Source organism: Lissotriton vulgaris, chromosome 3_1 (assembly GCF_964263255.1).
Source record: "Lissotriton vulgaris chromosome 3_1, aLisVul1.2, whole genome shotgun sequence".
Taxonomy (NCBI): Eukaryota; Metazoa; Chordata; class Amphibia; order Caudata; family Salamandridae; genus Lissotriton; species Lissotriton vulgaris.
The window spans coordinates 138306008-138330104 of record NC_141689.1 but is presented as its reverse complement, the minus strand read 5'-3'; the positions used below and the strand labels follow the sequence as shown (position 1 = coordinate 138330104).

General features: G+C 45.7%; 1 protein-coding gene across 2 annotated transcripts in view; it reads right to left on the bottom strand.

Annotated features, from left to right (window-relative positions):
• Positions 1–5013: 5013 nt before the first annotated feature.
• LOC147726097 (uncharacterized) overlaps positions 5014–24097 on the bottom strand; it is a 42256-nt gene continuing 23172 nt past the window's right edge. For both annotated transcript variants that reach the window (XM_086960203.1, XM_086960204.1), the window contains 2 exons: positions 23391–23876; positions 5014–7188 (listed from right to left, as the gene is read on the bottom strand). In XM_086960203.1, the coding sequence (XP_086816329.1) occupies positions 6695–7188; positions 23391–23876 (980 nt within the window). In that variant the 3' untranslated portion in view covers positions 5014–6694. The remainder of the gene's footprint in view (positions 7189–23390; positions 23877–24097) is intronic.

Sequence of the window (24097 nt, the reverse complement as noted above, 5' to 3'; positions counted from 1 at the left end):
GAGCAGGGTCATTCAATTGTTGCAACTAGCAACTAAACTCTGGAGGGGCCCCAGTCAGGAAGCACTACAGGGAATGGTTACTATTACTAATGAGGAGTTTGAACATTTGCACCTGCTGAGTGCTTTCATTTTTGAAAATTCGTTTTTCTGCAGAACAGCAACTGTAATGCCCCAAACAAACATAGGCAACTAAACTCTGGAGGGGGCCCTCAGGAAGTACTACAGGGAATGGTTACTAATGATGAGTGAACTTTTGCACCTGCTGAGTGCTTTCTGCAGAACAACAACTGTAATGCCCCAAACAAACTTACTTATGAAAGTTGATTTCTAATCCAAAAGTGATCTAAAGAGAGTCAAAAGGCCTCAAATCCAAAAACGTGCAGGAAAATGTCAACCTGAGGAGTTATTCTGATAAAAATCATCATTTTCAGAAGGTCTATGCTGCTTGCTAGTGGATTTATTATGCAGAATTGCAAATTTTGTAATTTCGAGAGCGCGAGATTGTTGTTGCCCGCCGCACCTACATGTTTGCAATTACGAACTCTCGCGATGCGTCGCCAAACTCCCGCGGGATCCCACAGCAAGATCCAAAATAGCGCAGCACTCGCAATATCGAGAAAAACAACTCGGCAAACGCTGAATGACGGTAAGTGAACGCCGCACGCCGCAAAATTGTATCACCAAGAAAAAAAATCCGCTGCGTACGAATTTGCGGATTTTGCCGGAAATTCACAAATCTCGCGGATCGCGAATTTACCGAAAATCCGCAAAATCCGCGAGCGGAACGGATTTTCCACCCATGCTTAGACTAGAGACAGTCCCAATTTCGATCTAAATAAATATGTGAACAATTGTAGAAATATGTGAACGTTTCAGTGATAAATATGTGTACACAAACTAAAATCTTTGGAAATGACTAACACTTATTTCTTGATTTAATGCAAAAAATAATACAGTGAAAGTTACTGCAATTTACTTACAGAATTCACGCTAAGTTAAATATGCGAGACCTCTATCCCTCACGCACCTCTTTTCTTCCTGCATTTGTGTGTATTTGTCAGTCGAATTCCAGCACTTGTCCCGCAGTATCACGTGTTTTGTCACTTATCCACACCCTCCACCCCTTCAAAATCACTGATTTATCTATGCCTTTTGTGTGATTGGGTCCCTGAGAGGACACATGCTTGCCACACTGATGTAGAAGACGGTCTCCACAAGGTGGCTGAAAGGAGTGATCAGAGTAGCTTCCCTACAGAAGTTTGCACTGCATTTTTTTGGTCATCAGCACTGCTTATAACACTGCTGCTATTTGAATAGGCAAGCATTGGCTAAGTCAGTAGGTCTGGCCCTAGAAGACTGATTCTGTGGTTACCTAAATGGGGCAAACAATTCTTATGAAATGCTTGCCAAATTATATTTGTTTAAATTAAAAACAGGAGGTCCTCTGATAAAACGCTGTCACTAACCAAGAACGCAGCTTTGAAATTTGCCTGGACACATTTTTACATGCAGAAAAGAAAAGGGCCCTCTATCTACAATTCAGACTGGGCACATTGCCAGTGGCATCATTTACTAAAAGATGGTCACCAAATCCTGAAAAGGGAGTAGATATGTGCACGTGTCCCTTTGGAGGTACAGAAACACTAACCCATTTCCTAGAAATGGTCTTCCACAAGCACCTGTAGACAATAATATCTTTTTCAAATCTTATATTTTCCGTAATATGACCATTGAAAGCCCTGATTTATATAAAAAACCAAGCTTTGGATTATACCATTTCCCACTGAAAGGCAATATTTATCTCATGTGTCCTCATACCTGGTGTGTCACGCAGTTAGATGCTTACTTTCACTCCATGTTAAAGAACAGAAGATGTTTCAGCACCCAGGATAATGCCCTGCATACCTAAATACATATAGGGTCCCAAAGGCGAGACTGATTGAATTGCAAATGCTTGTTTATCTAAGGTTTTCATGTTCACAAAATGAATGCTATGCATTACATTGACCTGAGAATAATAAAGGACTGAGTAGGAGCTGCACTGAGTCTGACCCACTCAAATTATGGGTTCTGAGTCAAGGCACACTGTGGTTAATATGCTATTTTTATTCACAAGCATAACAGTGAAAATCGGTTATGAAAGAAACATTAGTTAGTATACAGTCAACTGCTAGTCACATTGAGCGCAGATATTATGAAGAAACTCAATGGCCTCATCATCACCACGAGGCATAAATTACATAACAAGAGAAACAGAGATGCCACATTTAATTTGGATGCATTTGATCATTAATTAAGGTAGATGTCCATGTGTTTATTTTAGGAAAGTGGCCATGTGCAGTGCATCATACTGATAATCTCAGATTCTAATACATTGGACAAATACAATTTAGTGTGTGAAAAGTTCTAAATTCCTCCAGACTATTAGGGTCAGAATTATAAGTCTTCCCTGTTCCCTATCAAGGTTAATGGAAGTCTTTCAGGTTGGAATCATTGCAGTATTGTTTTCTCAGAGTTTCATACTGAGCAGACCTGACCTGAGGGCATTGGAACACTTTGCAAAACAACAAAGTGTTCATCAATGGGAAGGTTAAGTGACTTGTCCAGATTTGCAGGATGTTGAACTGCGGTCCAGAATTCAAACCAGGGCCAAGATTACCTCAGTGTTTGCCTTGTCCTCTCGTCAACAAGGTAAAGTATTAAGTAAGAGTTATAAAAGCAAGCAAGGGGTGATATGCATGAACTTGTAAATAAAGGTAATGCAGCACATTAGCTTGTGCCACATTGCTTTAGAGTTCATAGTAGTAGGCATTTGTTGACTGAAGCATTGGCGTTCCTGTGCATCCACGTGAAGCATGAATATTCCTGCGCATCCACAATTAAATTTGATGCAATTCTAAATTAATTGAAATCAGAGAATCTGAGACTACACTAAAATGGTACGCCACTCAACCATGGCATAATGAGGACAGATATATTTATTTGTCCTTGTTATTTCTTCTTTCAATATGTGATGCATTTTGCATCACACATTGAAAAAGGAAATTGCTTCAGAAAGCTATATACCTATAGTGTGGCTCACTGGTTAGAGGCGGCAGACCCGAGAGCAGAGGACGGCCCGGGACCAGGGTTCGATTCCCGGCGCGGCAGGTTTCTGGACCAGGGTCAGCGGACTCGATAATTCTCTCGCCTCGGTGCCCACTCTGATCAGCGTTCACACTCGGCAACTCTGGGCATTAGCTTGCCTCATCTTCACTAACGGCCCCACCAGACCGCCGGGGATGCCTGGTCTCACCCTGGAGATACCCATTAAGGGACCATCTCTCAGGGAAGCCAGGAAGGGTTTCGCAGCGGTCGAAGCGCCTTGGGACCCTCCGGGTAAGTAGTGCGCTATATAAATGCCTATACATTTACATTTACATATATATAGGTATATATACACACACACCACAGGAACCCTTCCTCCTTGTGCGCTAGGCATCCTCAAGTTCAAAAGTGATATGCGAGTAGATATTCATCTCTCTCCCATTAATGTGACAAAGAGCAGCAACTTTTGTTTGCTGTCCTATATTTTGAATGTCTAGTAAATATACCTCATGGTTTCTTAAGTTTAAAAGTTGGCAGCTCAGGCCCCTAAGCCACATCTCATTTCACCTGTTATGTTGATCCTTTCAAAGTGTGGAAATGTTCTGAGAGCTAGAGGAAAAGTGTCTTCATACAATGCATCCTAGAGTAAAACTGACTGCACTTAAAGGAAGTACTCTAGCAGATGGGAGCAAAATTTATTTTAAAATTGCATATTCTGCATACTCAAGCCTGTTTGCCACATCTAAATCAGATCATGTCTTTTATATCTGCTGTAAGCTTTCCACAGGCCAACTATCTGGCATAGAGTTACACATTTACAAATGTAAAGAAACTCACAGTTGGCAAAAGAAAAGACAATCACTCCTAAGAAAGCGTGACAAGGATCATTGAACTCACAGACTTTGCTCAGGGGATCACTAACACCGAAACCCTTTCCGTATACTACATCTGTGAAACTTCTATCTAACAGTATACCTGCTTATAGGCTGACCACAGTATAATAACAATCCATCCTTACATAGCTATTGTCTTTAACACATGATTTTCACAATACATAGTTTGAGCCTACTGATATGGTTTCATGATAAACAGATGAAACCTACAATAGCTGTCATGACGTTCAACTTTACCCTTTGGAGATTGCTTTACACCTTAACCATGAAATTTTTATTCAAGTGCTCGTAAACTTGAAAACATCATGCATACTAATATAAAATTACAAATACAAATGCAAAACAAGAAACAATACCTCTAGATAGGGTCTATCAAGGATCATCACCTCAACATTTGCCAGAATAGGTGGCCAGTGCAATAACCCCTTCCCACTATGGTAATCTGTGAGATTACATGGAACAAAAAATCAGTCTATAGCCTGTAACGCCATTTGATAATCAACTACTAAAGGTTTCCTGACTTTAAAATATGCTTTTCACAATTCATAAGCTGGACCAACTGCCTTTATCCTTAAGTCATCAGAGATAACACTTCCACTGCACCAAACAGACACTCAGTTTATCATCCTAACCATCTAAGGCTTACCGTATTGAAAGTAAGCTTTCCCACAATACAGCCATCGGACACATAGTCATAAAACTGGAAAGGTATGCGAAATAATGTCTGTCTAAATACCCGCTAATAACGATTCTGACACAGCAAGCCTTCTACATCAACAGTTTGTTACACTGAGTGACCAACACAAAAACTATTGCCTACTATGGCCCTTATATCAGATTCCATACAATATCCCTAACTGTAGGCTTTAAAAGAGACTAATAACATACCAAACGTAAATGTCTATCGACCTAAACACATGCTTTTCACAATAAATGTGTCAGGCCTAGTGCCTTTATCATAATATTTATTCATAGACAGTTGTTGTGAGTTTACACTTTGGAATAGAATGTAGTGTTTTAGTGGAAGCATTCTAATCTACAAGTTATGAGAACCATGATGTGAGAGGAGCCTTTGCCCCACTCTCAGTAAGACTTCCAAAGCTCTTTTACGATGATCATATAAGTTCAGGTAACAGTTGCATTTTTACGCTCGAAAGAGAAGTCCATGTTGATTAGTGAAGCCTGGGTATCAAAGACAAAACTGAAGTATGGAGTGCAAAGGTAATAGCCACACTACTCCCATCTGTGTTGCTGCCCGAGAAAAACAAACACTGCAAACGATCTTGTTATCTAAGACATTTTTGTGTGTGTCTATGAACGTTTAAGCTCAGGCAACTGCCTTCATAAACAAAATTATCACAGCTGTTTGTAGGGCAAGCAGTTTTTTGTAGAAGCACATATCTTTTGCATTCTCAAAATATGTACTCCATACTATCAACATAAGGCCATAGTCAAAGCCTCTCACCTGTTAGTGCTCCTTAAAGTCAGTTTTTAGATTGATCGCATAATGTATGGCAACAGCTGCAATAATAGCCAGATGCCATGAGCTTGCAGATGAATACAAATGAGTGATGGGCTGAACGTTAGTGAGGTCATCAGTGTCCAGTGTCAGATTCTTTAGTAATGGGAGTATCTGGCCTGTATTGAAAGCTCATGAAAAGATACCTTGAGTAAGGGAGGCATTGGCAAAGGAGAGTATGGGTAAGCGGGAGTTTGCTGAGTGGGCTTTGATGAAGACATTATAGGCTTCATTTACAAGGACCCTGCACTGCCTGAATACCACTTTAATGATGCTCCATTGGCACAATCCGCAGTGCCATAGCTACAAGGTCATGTAAATCCACCCTTCCTGGCTTTTCATGGCATGGTAGATATGGTGCTAGGCAACGCAGCGCAAGTCGCTGAGTTGGCATGCATTGAGATGAGGAGGCCTGCCAAGGGCATTACTGTAGGTGTTCTCACATAACACCGATGGCACTTGACACATTCCTAGATTTACAATGTTCTGTAAACTTGGGAATTTGTCAGAAGCCTACACATGGGGAGGAGTAGGGGAGGCGTAACAAGGAGAAATAACTTTTTTATCTCACCATTTTGTTCCACTGCATTGCCTCCATTGATTGCTTTTGTACAGGATGATGTCCTTTCCTGCACAATAACAATTCCCACAACGCAGACACCCTTGCACCATGGCGCATGGCAATCACATTAGCACCAGTGCAGGGAAAGAGGACAGGAATGAGCAGTATCTCATCAACAAGGCACATTGCTGCCCTTTTCTTTTGCTTTAGGGCAGTGTAGCAGGAAAACTTGCAGTGCTGCCTTTCAGCAAAGTATTATGATGGTGAGATAGGAATTTTGAGATATTTTGTTGTTGGATTTTAGGGCAAGGTGCAGTTGTAAGAGATGAAGTAGGGTTTGTGCTGTCGATGTGCTGTTGGATGTTCTTTATTCATTGACTGAAAACGAGGTTAATGGGATTGCACTTTTCTGTGTAACAGGGAAAGGTGGGTCTGGCAGGGAGTTGATGCTGTGCTTCATTTTAGGTCTTCTTTAGGCTACATAACCAGGTCAGCTAGCAGCACATACACAATTAAGGAGAGAAACTTAGGAGATGTGAGAGCTCCAACCAAAGTTATTGCAGAGCAAAATATATGAAACAAAACAGATTACAGGGATTGACACAAATTGCAGTGCTGTAGGAATGCACTGACTTAGGACGCTGCAGCTTTCTTCAATTTACGGCTAGCCTCTTCCAGTTTCTGTATGATGGTTGGTAATTTATCAGAGATTAGGAACGAATACTCTTTACTACTTTCAACAAGGGGCCGTAAAGTCACTACAATTTCACCCAAGACTCCCAGCAGACCATCAATCACTCTACTGAGCTCCAGGTACATGTTGGCTGAACTGGTCAGGCCGGCAACAGTGCTCAGTAAACTGGTGCATTTCTTTAACGAGATGAGGAATGTATTCAAATTTTGATGCCGTGCCGTTTCAGAGTTTAGATCCTGTTGGAGAAATTTTATTTTTTCTGTATTAGTTGCAATGGTCTGTTCCGTGGAACGGATTGCAGTCTCGTAGGTTTGAATCTCAGATGTAAACTTCTCCACAGCTTGCGTGTGTATCCTTCTCTTCGCTTGAGCTTCTCTTAATTCCTTGTATGCCTTTTTTAGAGCTTCTGCACCTCTACCCATTACGATACCACCTAACAGAAAGGGAAAAAAGACTACATGTTTATTGGTACACTGTAACAATGAAGTGTGTTAATACATATAAATAAACCATGCACTTACCAGAGGACAAAGCATCTCATTGCAAATGTTTAAAATTTGGAAGGATTTCATGTTTTGCTACTAGCATAAAATGATAACTAATAATATTCGCTCTGGATGGATCTTTGGGTAATTATGAGTTGCTCTTGTTATGCAAAATTACTGAAATTCTGAAACTCCACTGGCTGAAATAATTGGCAATAGTTGGTTTCTAAACTGGGCAGGAAGAAGGAGCAGTCTTTCTATGGTTAAGGAAGACATTTAATCAACAATATGTTTAAACATAGAGGGACTGCCCCCTCTTCCAGACCTGTATTGATGTAACAGAGAATTTTGCATTAAGAAAATAGTGCCAAATGCCCACTCTACCCCGTCTGAATTCCACAGAATCTCCCAGAATTTAATGGAATTCTGCAGAATCAAACTCTACCAATTCTGTCTGCTGCTTGTTATTATATGGAAAAAAAACTATCAATTGTTTGAACACATATCAAAGACTAGTTTTGTCCCCAGCTGGTTTTAGCCAGCCTGCCATCACCGGGCATGTTTCTGGACCCCTGGGACGAGAGCTAGAACTCTCCAGATCCAGAGACAATGGCTGTTTGGGCAGAGGTGGTGACACCTCCCCCCTAAAAGATCTGCCTCAGCTGAAGAGGGAACTTCAGAGGACATGCCACCTTTGAACCCTGCCCCCAGCCCTCTGCTGTTAGAAGTAGATGGCAGCTCCCCAGTCTTGCTCCAGTGTTGGTGGGGAAATTAGGTAAAGCAGGAGGTGGGTCTACCCTCACTCTGTACAACCCTTCAGGTCAAGCAGGCAAGATAGACCCTACTTTTCACCATCTGCCATCTTAAGATTGGGGATGGTCACTTATTAGGAGTTGGGGTATGCAGACTCAATATGTGGATGAGCATAAAGCGGGTGTAGGCACCCTACAGTTAGGCAGCCCATTAGCTACTACCTGGCCTCCCCTAAAAACGCCCTCAAATTCAGTATTCAGGTGGCTTCCCGCGAACCAGACTAAACATTTGACTGACCAATAAAAGACAATGGAAAAAGACTGCTGGCAGACAAGGAACTGAGCCCTACTGCAGAAGAAACCAGCACAGATCCCTGCCAACTGCAAGCAGACTTGAGAACTGGAAATTGCTCTTCTTCCTGAAGCCTGCAAGGCCTCCAAGAAACCAAGAGGCCCCTGCGGACTTTGTAAATTGCTAAGATCCTCCATTTAGGCTAGAGGATATGGGCCCCGGCATCTGCCAGTCCTAAACCAACCTGGTTGAGGACTGGCACACTCCAAGTTGATGCAACTCAGCACTGGAAAAGAAACTTTGCAGCTTCCAAGGCCTATTGGTTTACCAGCTCGTTGGAATTGACCCATGTTGGGACTGGCCCTTCTTGCGGGGTCATCCCCAAACTTTTTGCTTCTTCCTCCCTTATTTTTCCTGACCCGTGGCTGTTGGCAATAGGACTCTGCGCACTTTACCACTGCTGATCAGTGCTAAAGTGCATATGCTCTCTGTGTAAATTGTTATGATGATTGGATATACATGATTGTCATATTTGAATCACCAAGAAGTCCCTAGTAAAGTGCACTAGGTGTGCCAGGGCTGGTGATGACAAATGCTACTAGTGGGCCTGCAGCACTGATTCTGCCACCCACAGGAGTAGTCCTAAAAGGGTTTATCAGGCCTGCCACTGCAGTGCCTGTGTGCAGTCTGTGAACTGCCATGTCCTCCTGGTCAGTGTCCCCACTGACCAGACCTAACCCTTCCCTTTTTGTGCACTTTGGTCACCCCTATGGAAGGCCCAAGGTACCCGCCTGGGCAGGGTGCAGTGTATGTGAAAGGTAGAGCATGTACTGGTACAGGTGACATGCTTTGGTAGTAAATTCCAGCCATTTTCATTTTCACTATTGTAAGGCTATCTTGCTCCATAGTTTAACATGGGGGATGCTGGCTACAGTGGCTACCAGCATTTCTTCCCATAGGAACACGATAGGACATAAGAGTCTAGTATCCCTGAACTCAGAATGTAATAACACATATTTTAGTAAAGGTTGTTTTTGAATCCTGTGTATGAGAACATCACTTTTAGAAAGTTGCTGTTCTCTTGTCTGACCTTCCTGTGTGCATTGGCCTGTTTGCGTGTTGACTGTCTGGTTTGAGAGTGACAAGGGCTGGGGATTCCCCAGGAGGCTGGCTGAGTCAGCCCTAGACTGAATGACTGCATTTGCAACTTGAGTGGTGGGAGGAGTTAGCACCTGGGCCTGAATAGGGCTGTGCCTGCCTTCCACAATGCTGGCTCCACCTCCTGCTGGGCGGCTAACGATAAGCCAGGAAAACAAAGTGCTCAAGAAACATGCAGAACTGGTTCAGACCAGGCTCAGGGCCCACTTGCACAAAGAGAACAAAGACTTTTAGGGGTATAAGTACAGGACCCCTGACAACAGAAAATTAGATCATCCTGGAATCAAGAAGGAACCTCTGCCAAGGAGAAAGCTAAAACTGAAGAAGGAAGATTGTCCAGCTGTTGCTCTGCTCGATTGCCCTACTGTTGCTTTGCTGCCAAGTAAGAGGGAAATGACTTTGCTGTGCTGTGTCCCTTTGCTTGAAGGAATCTCCAAGGGCCTGAGAAGAGTTGGCTCCCTGTTCTAAAGTCCCAGGAACAAAAGGACTTCACCCCCCAGCTTCCCCTGAGCTCTATTGAGAAAGTTTTGTCCTTCCTGGAGTGTTTGGCCCATGTGTGGTGCCTCTGGAAGTTGTACCTGAGCTGGGAAGCTGGAAACTAAGATTGGAGAGACTTTGCTACAGAAAAATTATTACATCGCTCGCTGCGGAGCGCATCCCCGACAGTGCGAGAAGATTACCGCAGCTACGAAGGTCGAGATCGTCGCAGTGCCTGTTGCCGCTGTCAGAGCCGTCGCATCCTTCGTTTGCGGGACGCACCCGATCGGTGCGGAAAGTCTAACATCGCTGCAAGTGTCGTCACAGAGCATGTCGTCGCTGGGTGAGATCGCCGCACCGCCTGCTTGCGGACCGCATCACGTCGCTGCGAGAGTCATCGCCGAAACCATCGCATCGAGGAGCTGCGAGAGAGAGGATCACCCCTGGATCTCGCATCGTCGCCTTGGAGATCGTCACAGCCCCTACGAGATCAACGCATCATGCCTTTGCGAGAAAAAACTTCCTACGGAACCTACGCACCGGAATCCATACAAGTGGCCTTCCTCCCCATACAGACCGGATTCGTCGCAGCACGCCGGCTGCTGCAGCAGGGCTGTCGCAAACGCCTTCCCAGGGTTCCAGGAGCAATGCATAGTTTGTTTTTCACCGCACCAGTTTCTGCTTTTGGAACTTTGTCACGACTAAAGGTACTGTGTCTGAAACGTGACGCAACTGTGAACTTTTCACGCAACTGTGGATTATTTTATTGCAACCTTAAGAACTCTTTTGAAACCATATTCTTGAACTGTGTATGTTGGATTTTTGTCGTTTTGGTCTTGTGTAGTTTAGATTAAATACCTTTATTTTTCTAAACAGTTTTGGTGTCAGTTTGTGGTGTTTTCACTGTGTTACTGTGAGTGTTGGTACAAATACTTTACACATTCCCTTCTGATTAGCCTTGACTGCTCGTGCCAAGCTACCTAGAGGTTGAGTAGGGGTTATCCCAGAGGGTTTCCTCCTTACCCTGACTAGAATCAAGGGTCCCTATTTGGACAGTGGTACCAACCTCTGCCAACTAGAGACCCCCAGTTCTAACAACCCCTGTACAACTCCATCACCTTGAGGGATCCTCTCAGCAGGATGACCAATGTTAGAAACAGCCCCGTTCCGGAGAGCCCTATCCTCTTCCAATGACACTGATGGCGTTCAGTAGCAACATTGGCATGATGCCTACTCCTGTGCTCTGTCGGTACTGGTGAACTTTGACATTCCTCGGTGGAGCTCTCTTTCCAGTGACCTCGAGGGCATCTGAGGGGCAGTCCTCTACCATCCAAACAAAACCACCCATCGAGCAAAGGGACACATCTACCTAGACTACTAAGGGCATTACAAGTTAACTACGAAAGAGCAATTTGAGTAATTGTAACAATGAGAAGTTACATCAGAATCTGGTAGACCTGGATCTACTTTCTCCTCCAAAGTTGGGAAAAAATAAAACCACTGGATCAAAACTATTCAGAAAAGGGGGTGGTGATGGACAGAGTATCTGAATTGAGCAGAACACTCCTACCCAGTCCAAAGATCAGGGCTTGATCCATCACCATTTTTTAGCTCACTGCACCATCCCAGCTCAGAACCTGGCTACATGCAAATTAGTCTGTCCCTGGCCCAGTGCATCATGGAAACAGGGCAGACCAAACTACCAAGCCAATTCTTATGCTGGGAAGGAAACAAGCTTCCGGGGAGCGGTTTCTGGCATTTCAGCAGTCTTCGGACCGGCTTGCTTGAATCCTGATGGTGCAGTGAGCAAGGGACTCACATCTGAGTATACCCTTCCACGCTTATGGTGGACAAAACGATTCAGAAAAGGGGGTGGTGATGGACGGAGTATCTGAATTAAGCAGAACACTCCTACCCAGTCCAAAGATCAGGGCTTGATCCATCACCTTTTTTTAGCTCACTGCACCATCCCAGCTCAGAACCTGGCTACATGCAAATTAGTCTGTCCCTGGCCCAATGCATCATGGGAACAGGGCAGACCAAACTACCAAGCCAATTCTTATACTGGGAAGGAAACAAGCTTCCGGGGACCGGTTTCTGGCATTACAGCTGTCTTCAGCCCGGCTTGCTTGAATCCTGATGGTGCAGTGGGCAAGGGACTCACATCTGAGTATACCCTTTCATGCTTATGGTGGACAAAACGATTCAGAAAAGGGGGTGGTGATGGACAGAGTATCTGAATTAAGCAGAACACTCCTACCCAGTCCAAATATCAGGGTTTGATCCATCACCGTTTTTCAGCTCACTGCACCCCGGAAGCTTGTTTCCTTCCCAGTATAAGAATTGGCTAAAAAACGGTGATGGATCAAGACATGAGTCCTTTGCTCACTGCACCATCAGGATTCAAGCAAGCCGGGCCGAAGACGGCTGTAATGCCAGAAACCGGTCCCCGGAAGCTTGTTTCCTTCCCAGTTTAAGAATTGGCTTGGTAGTTTGGTCTGCCCTGTTCCCATGATGCACTGGGCCAGGGACAGACTAATTTGCATGTAGCCAGGTTCTGAGCTGGGATGGTGGAGTGAGCTAAAAAAAGGTGATGGATCAAGCCCTGATCTTTGGACTGGGTAGGAGTGGTCTGCTTCATTCAGACACTCTGTCCATCACCACCCCCTTTTCTGAATCGTTTTGTCCACCATAAGCGTGGAAGGGTATACTCAGACATGAGTCCCTTTCTCACTGCACCATCAGGATTCAAGCAAGCCGGGCCGAAGACGGCTGTAATGCCAGAACCCGGTCCCCGGAAGCTTGTTTCCTTCCCAGTATAAGAATTGGCTTGGTAGTTTGGTCTGCCCTGTTCCCATGATGCACTGGGCCAGGGACAGACTAATTTGCATGTAGCCAGGTTCTGAGCTGGGATGGTGCAGTGAGCTAAAAAATGGTGATGGATCAAGCCTGATCTTTGGACTGGGTAGGAGTGTTCTGCTTAATTCAGATACTCTGTCCATCACCACCCCCTTTTCTGAATCGTTTTGTTCACCATAAGCGTGGAAGGGTATACTCAGACATGAGTCCCTTGCTCACTGCACCATCAGGATTCATGCAAATTAGTCTGTCCCTGGCTCAGTGCATCATGGGAACAGGGCAGACTAAACTAACAAGCCAATTTTTATACTGCGAAGGAAACAAGCTTCCGGGGACTGGTTTCTGGCATTTCAGCCGTCTTGGGCCCGGCTTGCTTGAATCCTGATGGTGCAGTGAACAAGGGACTCACATCTGAGTATACCCTTCCACGCTTATGGTGGACAAAACGATTCAGAAAAGGGGGTAGTGATGGACAGAGTATCTGAATTAAGCAGAACACTCCTTCCCAGTCCTAAGATCAGGGCTTGATCCATCACCGTTTTTTAGCTCACTGCACCATCCCAGCTCAGAACCTGGCTACATGCAAACTAGTCTGTCCCTGGCCCAGTGCATCATGGGAACAGGGCAGACCAAACTACCAAGCCAATTCTTATGCTGGGAAGGAAACAAGCTTCCGGGGACAGGTTTCTGGCATTTCAGCAGTCTTCGGCCCGGCTTGCTTGAATCCTGATGGTGCAGTGAGCAAGGGACTCACATCTGAGTATACCCTTCCACGCTTATGGTGGACAAAATGATTCAGAAAAGGGGGTGGTGATGGACGGAGTATCTGAATTAAGCAGAACACTCCTACCCAGTCCAAAGATCAGGGCTTGATCCATCACCGTTTTTTAGCTCACTGCACCATCCCAGCTCAGAACCTGGCTACATGTAAATTAGTCTGTCCCTGGCCGAATGCATCATGGGAACAGGTCAGACCAAACTACCAAGCCAATTCTTATACTGGAAAGGAAACAAGCTTCCGGGGACCAGTTTCTGGCATTACAGCTGTCTTCGGCCCGGCTTGCTTGAATCCTGGTGGTACAGTGAGCAAGGGACTCATGTCTTGATCCATCACCGTTTTTTAGCCAATTCTTATACTGGGAAGGAAACAAGCTTCCTGGGGTGCAGTGAGCTGAAAAACGGTGATGGATCAAGCCCTGATATTTGGACTGGGTAGGAGTGTTCTGCTTAATTCAGATACTCTGTCCATCACCACCCCCTTTTCTGAATCGTTTTGTCCACCATAAGGGTGGAAGGGTATTCTCAGATGTGAGTCCCTTGCTCACTGCACCATCAGGATTCAAGCAAGCCGGGCCGAAGACGGCTGAAATGCCAGAAACCGGTCCCCGGAAGCTTGTTTCATTCCCAGTATAAGAATTGGCTTGGTAGTTTGGTCTGCCCTGTTCCCATGATGCACTGGGCCAGGGACAGACTAATTTGCATGTAGCCAGGTTCTGAGCTGGGATGGTGCAGTGAGCTAAAAAAAGGTGATGGATCAAGCCCTGATCTTTGGACTGGGTAGGAGTGGTCTGCTTCATTCAGACACTCTGTCCATCACCACCCCCTTTTCTGAATCGTTTTGTCCACCATAAGCATGGAAGGGTATACTCAGACATGAGTCCCTTTCTCACTGCACCATCAGGACTCAAGCAAGCCGGGCCGAAGACGGCTGTAATGCCAGAAACCGGTCCCCGGAAGCTTGTTTCCTTCCCAGTATAAGAATTGGCTTGGTAGTTTGGTCTGCCCTGTTCCCATGATGCACTGGGCCAGGGACAGACTAGTTTGCATGTAGCCAGGTTCTGAGCTGGGATGGTGCAGTGAGCTAAAAAACTGTGATGGATCAAGCCCTGATCTTAGGACTGGGAAGGAGTGTTCTGCTTAATTCAGATACTCTGTCCATCACTACCCCCTTTTCTGAATCGTTTTGCCCACCATAAGCGTGGAAGGGTATACTCAGATGTGAGTCCCTTGCTCACTGCACCATCAGGATTCAAGCAAGCCGGGCCCAAGACGGTTGAAATGCCAGAAACTGGTCCCCGGAAGCTTGTTTCCTTCCCAGTATAAGAATTGGCTTGTTAGTTTAGTCTGCCCTGTTCCCATGATGCACTGGGCCAGGGACAGACTAATTTGCATGAATCCTGATGGTGCAGTGAGCAAGGGACTCATGTCTGAGTATACCCTTCCACGCTTATGGTGAACAAAACGATTCAGAAAAGGGGGTGGTGATGGACAGAGTATCTGAATTAAGCAGAACACTCCTACCCAGCCCAAAGATCAGGGCTTGATCCATCACCATTTTTTACCTCACTGCACCATCCCAGCTCAGAACCTGGCTACATGCAAATTAGTCTGTCCCTGGCCCAGTGCATCATGGGAACAGGGCAGACCAAACTACCAAGCCAATTCTTATACTGGGAATGAAACAAGCTTCTGGGGACCGGTTTCTGGCATTTCAGCCGTCTTCGGCCCGGCTTGCTTGAATCCTGATGGTGCAGTGAGCAAGGGACTCACATCTGAGAATACCCTTCCACCCTTATGGTGGACAAAACGATTCAGAAAAGGGGTTGGTGATGGACAGAGTATCTGAATTAAGCAGAACACTCCTTCCCAGTCCTAGGATCAGGGCTTGATCCATCACCATTTTTTAGCTCACTGCACCATCCCAGCTCAAAACCTGGCTACATGCAAACTAGTCTGTCCCTGGCCCAGTGCATCATGGGAACAGGGCAGACCAAACTACCAAGCCAATTCTTATGCTGGGTAGGAAACAAGCTTCCGGGGACCGGTTTCTGGCATTTCAGCAGTCTTTGGCCTGGCTTGCTTGAATCCTGATGGTGCAGTGAGCAAGGGACTCACATCTGAGTATACCCTTCCATGCTGATGGTGGACAAAACAATTCAGAAAAGGGGGTGGTGATGGACAGAGTATCTGAATTAAGCAGAACACTCCTACCCAGTCCAAAGATCAGGGCTTGATCCATCACCGTTTTTCAGCTCATTGCACCCCCGGAAGCTTGTTTCCTTCCCAGTATAAGAATTGGCTAAAAAACAGTGATGGATCAAGACATGAGTCCCTTGCTCACTGCACCATCAGGATTCAAGCAAGCCGGGCCGAAGACGGCTGTAATGCCATAAACCGGTCCCCGGAAGCTTGTTTCCTTCCCTGTATAAGAATTGGCGTGGTAGTTTGGTCTGCCCTGTTCCCATGATGCACTGGGCCAGGGACAGACTAATTTGCATGTAGCCAGGTTCTGAGCTGGGATGGTGCAGTGAGCTAAAAAATGGTGATGGATCAAGCCCTGATCTTTGGACTGGGTAGGAGTGTTCTGCTTAATTCAGATACTCTGTCCATCACCACCCCCTTTTCTGAATCGTTTTGTCCACCATAAGCGTGGAAGGGTATACTCAGACATGAGTCCCTTTCTCACTGCACCATCAGGACTCAAGCAAGCCGGGCCGAAGACGGCTGTAATGCCAGAAACCGGTCCCCGGAAGCTTGTTTCCTTCCCAGTATAAGAATTGGCTTGGTAGTTTGGTCTGCCCTGTTCCCATGATGCACTGGGCCAGGGACAGACTAATTTGCATGTAGCCAGGTTCTGAGCTGGGATGGTGCAGTGAGCTAAAAAATGGTGATGGATCAAGCCCTGATCTTTGGACTGGGTAGGAGTGTTCTGCTTAATTCAGATACTCTGTCCATCACCACCCCCTTTTCTGAATCGTTTTGTTCACCATAAGCGTGGAAGGGTATACTCAGACATGAGTCCCTTGCTCACTGCACCATCAGGATTCATGCAAATTAGTCTGTCCCTGGCCCAGTGCATCATGGGAACAGGGCAGACTAAACTAACAAGCCAATTCTTATACTGGGAAGGAAACAAGCTTCCGGGGACCAGTTTCTGGCATTTCAACCGTCTTGGGCCCGGCTTGCTTGAATCCTGATGGTGCAGTGAGCAAGGGACTCACATCTGAGTATACCCTTCCACGCTTATGGTGGACAAAACGATTCAGAAAAGGGGGTAGTGATGGACAGAGTATCTGAATTAAGCAGAACACTCCTTCCCAGTCCTAGGATCAGGGCTTGATCCATCACCATTTTTTAGCTCACTGCACCATCCCAGCTCAAAACCTGGCTACATGCAAACTAGTCTGTCCCTGGCCCAGTGCATCATGGGAACAGGGCAGACCAAACTACCAAGCCAATTCTTATGCTGGGTAGGAAACAAGCTTCCGGGGACCGGTTTCTGGCATTTCAGCAGTCTTTGGCCTGGCTTGCTTGAATCCTGATGGTGCAGTGAGCAAGGGACTCACATCTGAGTATACCCTTCCATGCTGATGGTGGACAAAACAATTCAGAAAAGGGGGTGGTGATGGACAGAGTATCTGAATTAAGCAGAACACTCCTACCCAGTCCAAAGATCAGGGCTTGATCCATCACCGTTTTTCAGCTCATTGCACCCCCGGAAGCTTGTTTCCTTCCCAGTATAAGAATTGGCTAAAAAACAGTGATGGATCAAGACATGAGTCCCTTGCTCACTGCACCATCAGGATTCAAGCAAGCCGGGCCGAAGACGGCTGTAATGCCATAAACCGGTCCCCGGAAGCTTGTTTCCTTCCCTGTATAAGAATTGGCGTGGTAGTTTGGTCTGCCCTGTTCCCATGATGCACTGGGCCAGGGACAGACTAATTTGCATGTAGCCAGGTTCTGAGCTGGGATGGTGCAGTGAGCTAAAAAATGGTGATGGATCAAGCCCTGATCTTTGGACTGGGTAGGAGTGTTCTGCTTAATTCAGATACTCTGTCCATCACCACCCCCTTTTCTGAATCGTTTTGTCCACCATAAGCGTGGAAGGGTATACTCAGACATGAGTCCCTTTCTCACTGCACCATCAGGACTCAAGCAAGCCGGGCCGAAGACGGCTGTAATGCCAGAAACCGGTCCCCGGAAGCTTGTTTCCTTCCCAGTATAAGAATTGGCTTGGTAGTTTGGTCTGCCCTGTTCCCATGATGCACTGGGCCAGGGACAGACTAATTTGCATGTAGCCAGGTTCTGAGCTGGGATGGTGCAGTGAGCTAAAAAATGGTGATGGATCAAGCCCTGATCTTTGGACTGGGTAGGAGTGTTCTGCTTAATTCAGATACTCTGTCCATCACCACCCCCTTTTCTGAATCGTTTTGTTCACCATAAGCGTGGAAGGGTATACTCAGACATGAGTCCCTTGCTCACTGCACCATCAGGATTCATGCAAATTAGTCTGTCCCTGGCCCAGTGCATCATGGGAACAGGGCAGACTAAACTAACAAGCCAATTCTTATACTGGGAAGGAAACAAGCTTCCGGGGACCAGTTTCTGGCATTTCAACCGTCTTGGGCCCGGCTTGCTTGAATCCTGATGGTGCAGTGAGCAAGGGACTCACATCTGAGTATACCCTTCCACGCTTATGGTGGACAAAACGATTCAGAAAAGGGGGTAGTGATGGACAGAGTATCTGAATTAAGCAGAACACTCCTTCCCAGTCCTAAGATCAGGGCTTGATCCATCACCGTTTTTTAGCTCACTGCACCATCCCAGCTCAGAACCTGGCTACATGCAAACTAGTCTGTCCCTGGCCCAGTGCATCATGGGAACAGGGCAGACCAAACTACCAAGCCAATTCTTATGCTGGGAAGGAAACAAGCTTCCGGGGACAGGTTTCTGGCATTACAGCAGTCTTCGGCCCGGCTTGCTTGAATCCTGATGGTGCAGTGAGCAAGGGACTCACATCTGAGTATACCCTTCCATGCTTATGGTGGACAAAACGATTCAAAAAAGGGGGTGGTGATGGACAGAGTATCTGAATAAGCAGAACACTCCTACCCAGTCCAAAGATCAGGGCTTGATCCATCACCGTTTTTCAGCTCACTGCACCCCCGGAAGCTTGTTTCCTTCCCAGTATAAGAATTGGCTAAAAAACGGTGATGGATCAAGACATGAGTCCCTTGCTCACTGCACCATCAGGATTCAAGCAAGCCGGGCCGAAGACGGCTGTAATGCCAGAAACCGGTCCCTGGAAGCTTGTTTCCTTCCCAGTATAAGAATTGGCTTGGTAGTTTGGTCTGCCCTGTTCCCATGATGCACTGGGCCAGGGACAGACTAATTTGCATGTAGCCAGGTTCTGAGCTGGGATGGTGCAGTGAGCTAAAAAAAAAGGTGATGATCAAGCCCTGATCCTTGACTGGGTAGGAGTCGTCTGCTTCATTCAGACACTCTGTCCATCACCACCCCCTTTTCTGAATCGTTTTGTCCACCATAAGCTTGGAAGGGTATACTCAGACATGAGTCCCTTGCTCACTGCACCATCAGGATTCAAGCAAGCCGGGCCGAAGATGGCTGTAATGTCAGAAACCGGTCCCCGGAAGCTTTTTTCCTTCCCAGTATAAGAATTGGCTTGGTAGTTTGGTCTGCCCTGTTCCCATGATGCACTGGGCCAGGGACAGACTAATTTGCATGTCGCCAGGTTCTGAGCTGGGATGGTGCAGTGAGCTAAAAAACGGTGATGGATCAAGCCCTGATCTTTGGACTGGGTAGGAGTGGTCTGCTTAATTCAGGCACGCTGTCCATCACCACCCCCTTTTCTGAATCGTTTTGTTCACCATAAGCGTGAAGGGTATACTCGGACATGAGTCCCTTGCTCACTGCACCATCAGGATTCAAGCAAGCCGGGCCGAAGACGGCTGTAATGCCAGAAACCGGTCCCCGGAAGCTTGTTTCCTTCCCAGTATAAGAATTGGTTTGGTAGTTTGGTCTGCCCTGTTCCCTGATGCACCGGGCCAGGGACAGACTAATTTGCATGTAGCCAGTTTCTGAGCTGGGATGGTGCAGTGAGCTAAAAAACGGTGATGGATCAAGCCCTGATCTTTAGACTGGGTAGGAGTGGTCTGCTTAATTCAGACACTCTGTCCATCACCCCCCCCTTTTCTGAATCGTTTTGTCCACCATAAGCGTGGAAGGGTATACTCAGACATGAGTCCCTTGCTCACTGCACCATCAGGATTCAAGCAATCCGGGCCGAAGACGGCTGTAATGCCAGAAACCGGTCCACGGAAGATTGTTTCCTTCCCAGTATAAGAATTGGCTTGGTAGTTTGGTCTGCTCTCTTCCCATGATGCACTGGGCCAGGGACAGACTAATTTGCATGTTGCCAGATTCTGAGCTGGGATGGTGTAGTTAGCTAAAAAACGGTGATGGATCAAGCCCTGATCTTTGGACTGGGTAGGAGTGGTCTGCTTAATTCAGACACTCTGTCCATCACTACCCTCTTTTCTGAACTGGATCATAACTAGCATGACCAGAACTACGATTGGTAGGGGAAGACCAAAAGAGGGAGACCAGAAATCCTTCACCCAGGTAAAAAGGGTAATTCTAAGAAGGAACAGTCTTCATCAGGCACTAAAAATCTGTTCAGGAGGGTGGGCCCTGAGACAATTCAAAGCCAAGGGCTGTACCAGGGGATGAATTGGGATCCTAAGATGGCTTGGTGTCAGGACTGTTGGTCCTTTGGGCACTAATCCGGACACCCTTGCTGTAAAAACAAGAAAAATGCCTCAAGTTCTTCTGCAGTAAATGCAGTGGCCAGCCTCCAGATGTGATATCAGGAGGGCCCTGACCATGTCAGAGAGCTCACTGAGGTGACTCTCATGGGGAATGTGGACTTAGCTGCCTTACTTATCTGGCCCAATAACATGCAAAAATACAAACAGTATCCTTTTGTTAATGGGGTTAGGGTAGGAGGATTGCGAGACACTGGTGCTTATGTTACCATTCGGACTTAGAATCTAGTGTCCCCTGATCAGTGCATGCCTAGAAGGTCCTATCCAGTCACAAACATTGACAATGTGACGACAATCCATCCCATGGCAATGGTGTCCTTTGACTAGGCGGGGGTGCTGGTAAGTACTAGTCCTTTGACTAGGCGGGGGTGCTGGTAAGTAAGAGAGAGCAGTCTCTCTCACACTCCCTGCTGAATGTTTGCTTGGTAATGATTTGGAAACTTCACTATGGGCTGAGGCATCACTAAGGATCCATGGCAGAATCCTTGGAATCACACAATGGGCGTGTGGAAAACCATGAGCGCAGAGCTTAGACTGCAAAATAGGTGCTGGAGTCTGGAAGAATGACCCAGCCCTCCAAGAGGAAAGGCAATAACACTGTGAAACCAGCTTCTGAACAGACCTTTCTCCTCAGGGAGAAGAAGAGTCAGTCTCAGCACGAACTAAGCCACAGGAGTTTGAGCCTTACCAGCCTGAGCTCTTGAACACAGGGGGACCCTCTTGGGAAGATCAGTGTCAGGGGCAGAGGACCTGTCCCACTCTTGAAAGCCTGCAACAGCAAGCTGCTGAACAGGACAGTGGTGATGTCAGTGGTTCCCACAAAACCTGGTGAGAGGAGGGGACAATTTACACTCATGCCGAGACCTAAAGCTTCCACAGCGTTCAGCAGTAATGGTGGCATGACTGCCTACTCCATGATGGTGTGCTCCGCATCACCCTGTGGCCTGTCGGTTGATGGTGAACTTTGAAACTCCTTCTTGGAGCCCTCCTTCAAGTGACTGTGAGAGCATCTGAGTCAGTGGTCCTCCGCCATCCAGATCACACAAGCTACCCAGCCACCAAGATCGCCGGGTTGGCGGTGTTTGTCATCCGTAGACCTAGAGAGACCTACTGCCAGTGACCACAACAGTAACTGTGTTGGCGGTTCCATTCAAGTTATACATTTCCATTGCATTCTCTGACGACTGCAATAGTAAATATCTGTTGGTATCGACGGCCAAGTGCCTAGATACTGAAAGTGCTACATATGCATTTCTCTCCTTAATTAAAAGTCTACGGAAGTATTTATTCAAGTAATTGAAACTGTATAAAGTATATTTCCTATTTGAAGTCTTGCCTCTCAAAAAATATGTATAAAGAATGGTGTTCATGTTAAAATAAATAGATTCTGGACTTATTCTAAAGTGTTTTTCTCGTTGAGTACAACAAATGCTTTACACTGTCCTCTGATAAGCCAAACAGCTCGCCCACTCTGCCTGAAAAAGTCAGTTAGTACTATCTGCTTGTTGCCTATATCTTTCTCTGAGGATCTCACACTCTCTCTATATAGAGTATTTCATGTTAGTTCCCTTTACAGAGGCAGTATTTTAAATTTACAAAGCTTCTATGCAAATCAGGGCAGAAACCAAAGATTGTGCAATGAACTGCATTGTGTTAAATGGATAGAGCAGAATTGCTTCATATTTACAAATATATAGATCATTTATGCTCTCTTCTTAAGCTGGTACACTGTGTGCAGCTTAGTGCCAATGCGGACACCCGTGCAGCATAGTGCATGGGTGCCTGTGTTACATACATTGTTTTTGTGCAGAAAGGGGAACCGTCTCGCACAAAAACAATCTTTAGAGGTGTTTTTCTTTTTCTATGTGAGCTGTATAATGCAGCACACTGATATTTCTCTTTGTCACACCTCACTTGGGAAAGTGTAATATTCTGATGCAATCACAGTAAATATGGGATAGTATAAATATTCCATGGAATGCATTCTCAATACAGAGTAATTAAAGGAAGTAATTAAGGATAAGCCATGCAGAGCCACTCAAGGTGTGTATGCATAGCTTAGTAAATCCCATTTAACGGTTTGTGTTGTCTTCTGTCTCCTACGACCTTTTTGTCTTTCTGTAGTTACGCCTAGAGTTGGTATTTGTCCTCTATGTGTGTGTGTGTTTGCGAGTTATCTTTCCAGCTGAATAAATATATGTATGTATGTGTGTGTGAGCATGGTGAGTTTTTATGAATATGTCTTTCAGAGTGATATACCCGTCTTTGTGAATGTATGTGTGTTAGAAACCAGGGCCAGATTTGCAGATTTTGTATCAGTTTGTGTTGCTTTTCAAACACAAACCTGTATCAAAATACAGGATGGCATTTATAAACTAACAGAAATGATGAGCTGTGTTGCCATAAGACCAAAGGTAATGCATCAAATGAGTGAACAATGGATGGTGCATGGGCAGTCCTGTGAATCCACCCATGGATTCTGAAGCAAATTTATATCCATCAAGATTTGTGTACATTGATTTACACCACCCAGAGGCTGGCATAATGAGAACCTTTTTTATGATACCTCCTTTCTTCCTCTGTACATGTGTGCTGCATTCTGCAGCACCCATAAACAGACGAAATAGCATTAAAACATAGTGTTTGTGCAGGAAGGCAAGCCTTTCTGCACAAAACTATCCTGCCCACAGCTTACTTATCCTCGTCCTATGATGCAAGGGTACCTGCGTTGGTTCATGGCTGCAGAAAGTGTGCCAGAACATGGAGAGAGCATTACTGTGCCAATCCTTTGTAGCTATGCCACACATTTCAGCTCTCGCCAGTTGAGGCAAAACAGTGCAGCAACTTTTTTTGCGGCCCTGTGTTGCGTACAATCTTTGACATTTTGGCCCTGGGTGTTTATCTGGGTTTTGTTTCGGACCAAGTGATATGAATGTGGGTGTGTTATTTCTTTTATGACATTCATACAAGTCAAGAGCAATATATACCTATTATTGGTCCAGCTACAGGAATAAACATCATGCCAATGCCCTTCTTCCTTTCTGCCTGTGCATCGTACCATGCTTGCTTTCCTTTGTCTATATCACCATTTGCATTCTTGAGATCTTTCTGTGCTGCTTCTCGTTGTCTGGCAAGGGACTCCTGTTCTTGAAATCCACCTTTTTGCTTATCTTGTAGCACCTTCTGTTCATCATTCATACGCTTTATCTGGTCTGAGTGCTCTCCCACATTTTCGCTCAATGATTTAACTTGCGCTTCAGAGGACTTCTCTGCCTCTGACAGACTTTTGTGTGATGACTCTAGGAGTTGGCGAACATTTTGAATGTCTTGCCGAAGGTTGGAACTGGTCAGCAAAGTTTCAGCAACGGACGTCAAGGAATTTAAGCCATCCACAAAGTGTGTCAGAACAGCCTGTTCAAAACTATTTTCTGTAACTGGAATGAGACTCAGAATGTGACCCGGAAAGACTGTGCCTTAAAGAGGAGAAGAAAAGAACAAAGGTTAGAAATGTATTCCGGAGGAGGCAGTAGTGTTTTTCAATATTTTTACATAGGGAGGATGTCAGAACACAAATATACAATATAGCTAGACAGTATTTTACAACTAATAAGGCTAAGACTTCTTGGGCTTCAAAACAGTGCTGGAAATGCAGGGGATCCATATGGATCTTGGATCTGGCCGCTATTCAATCAAT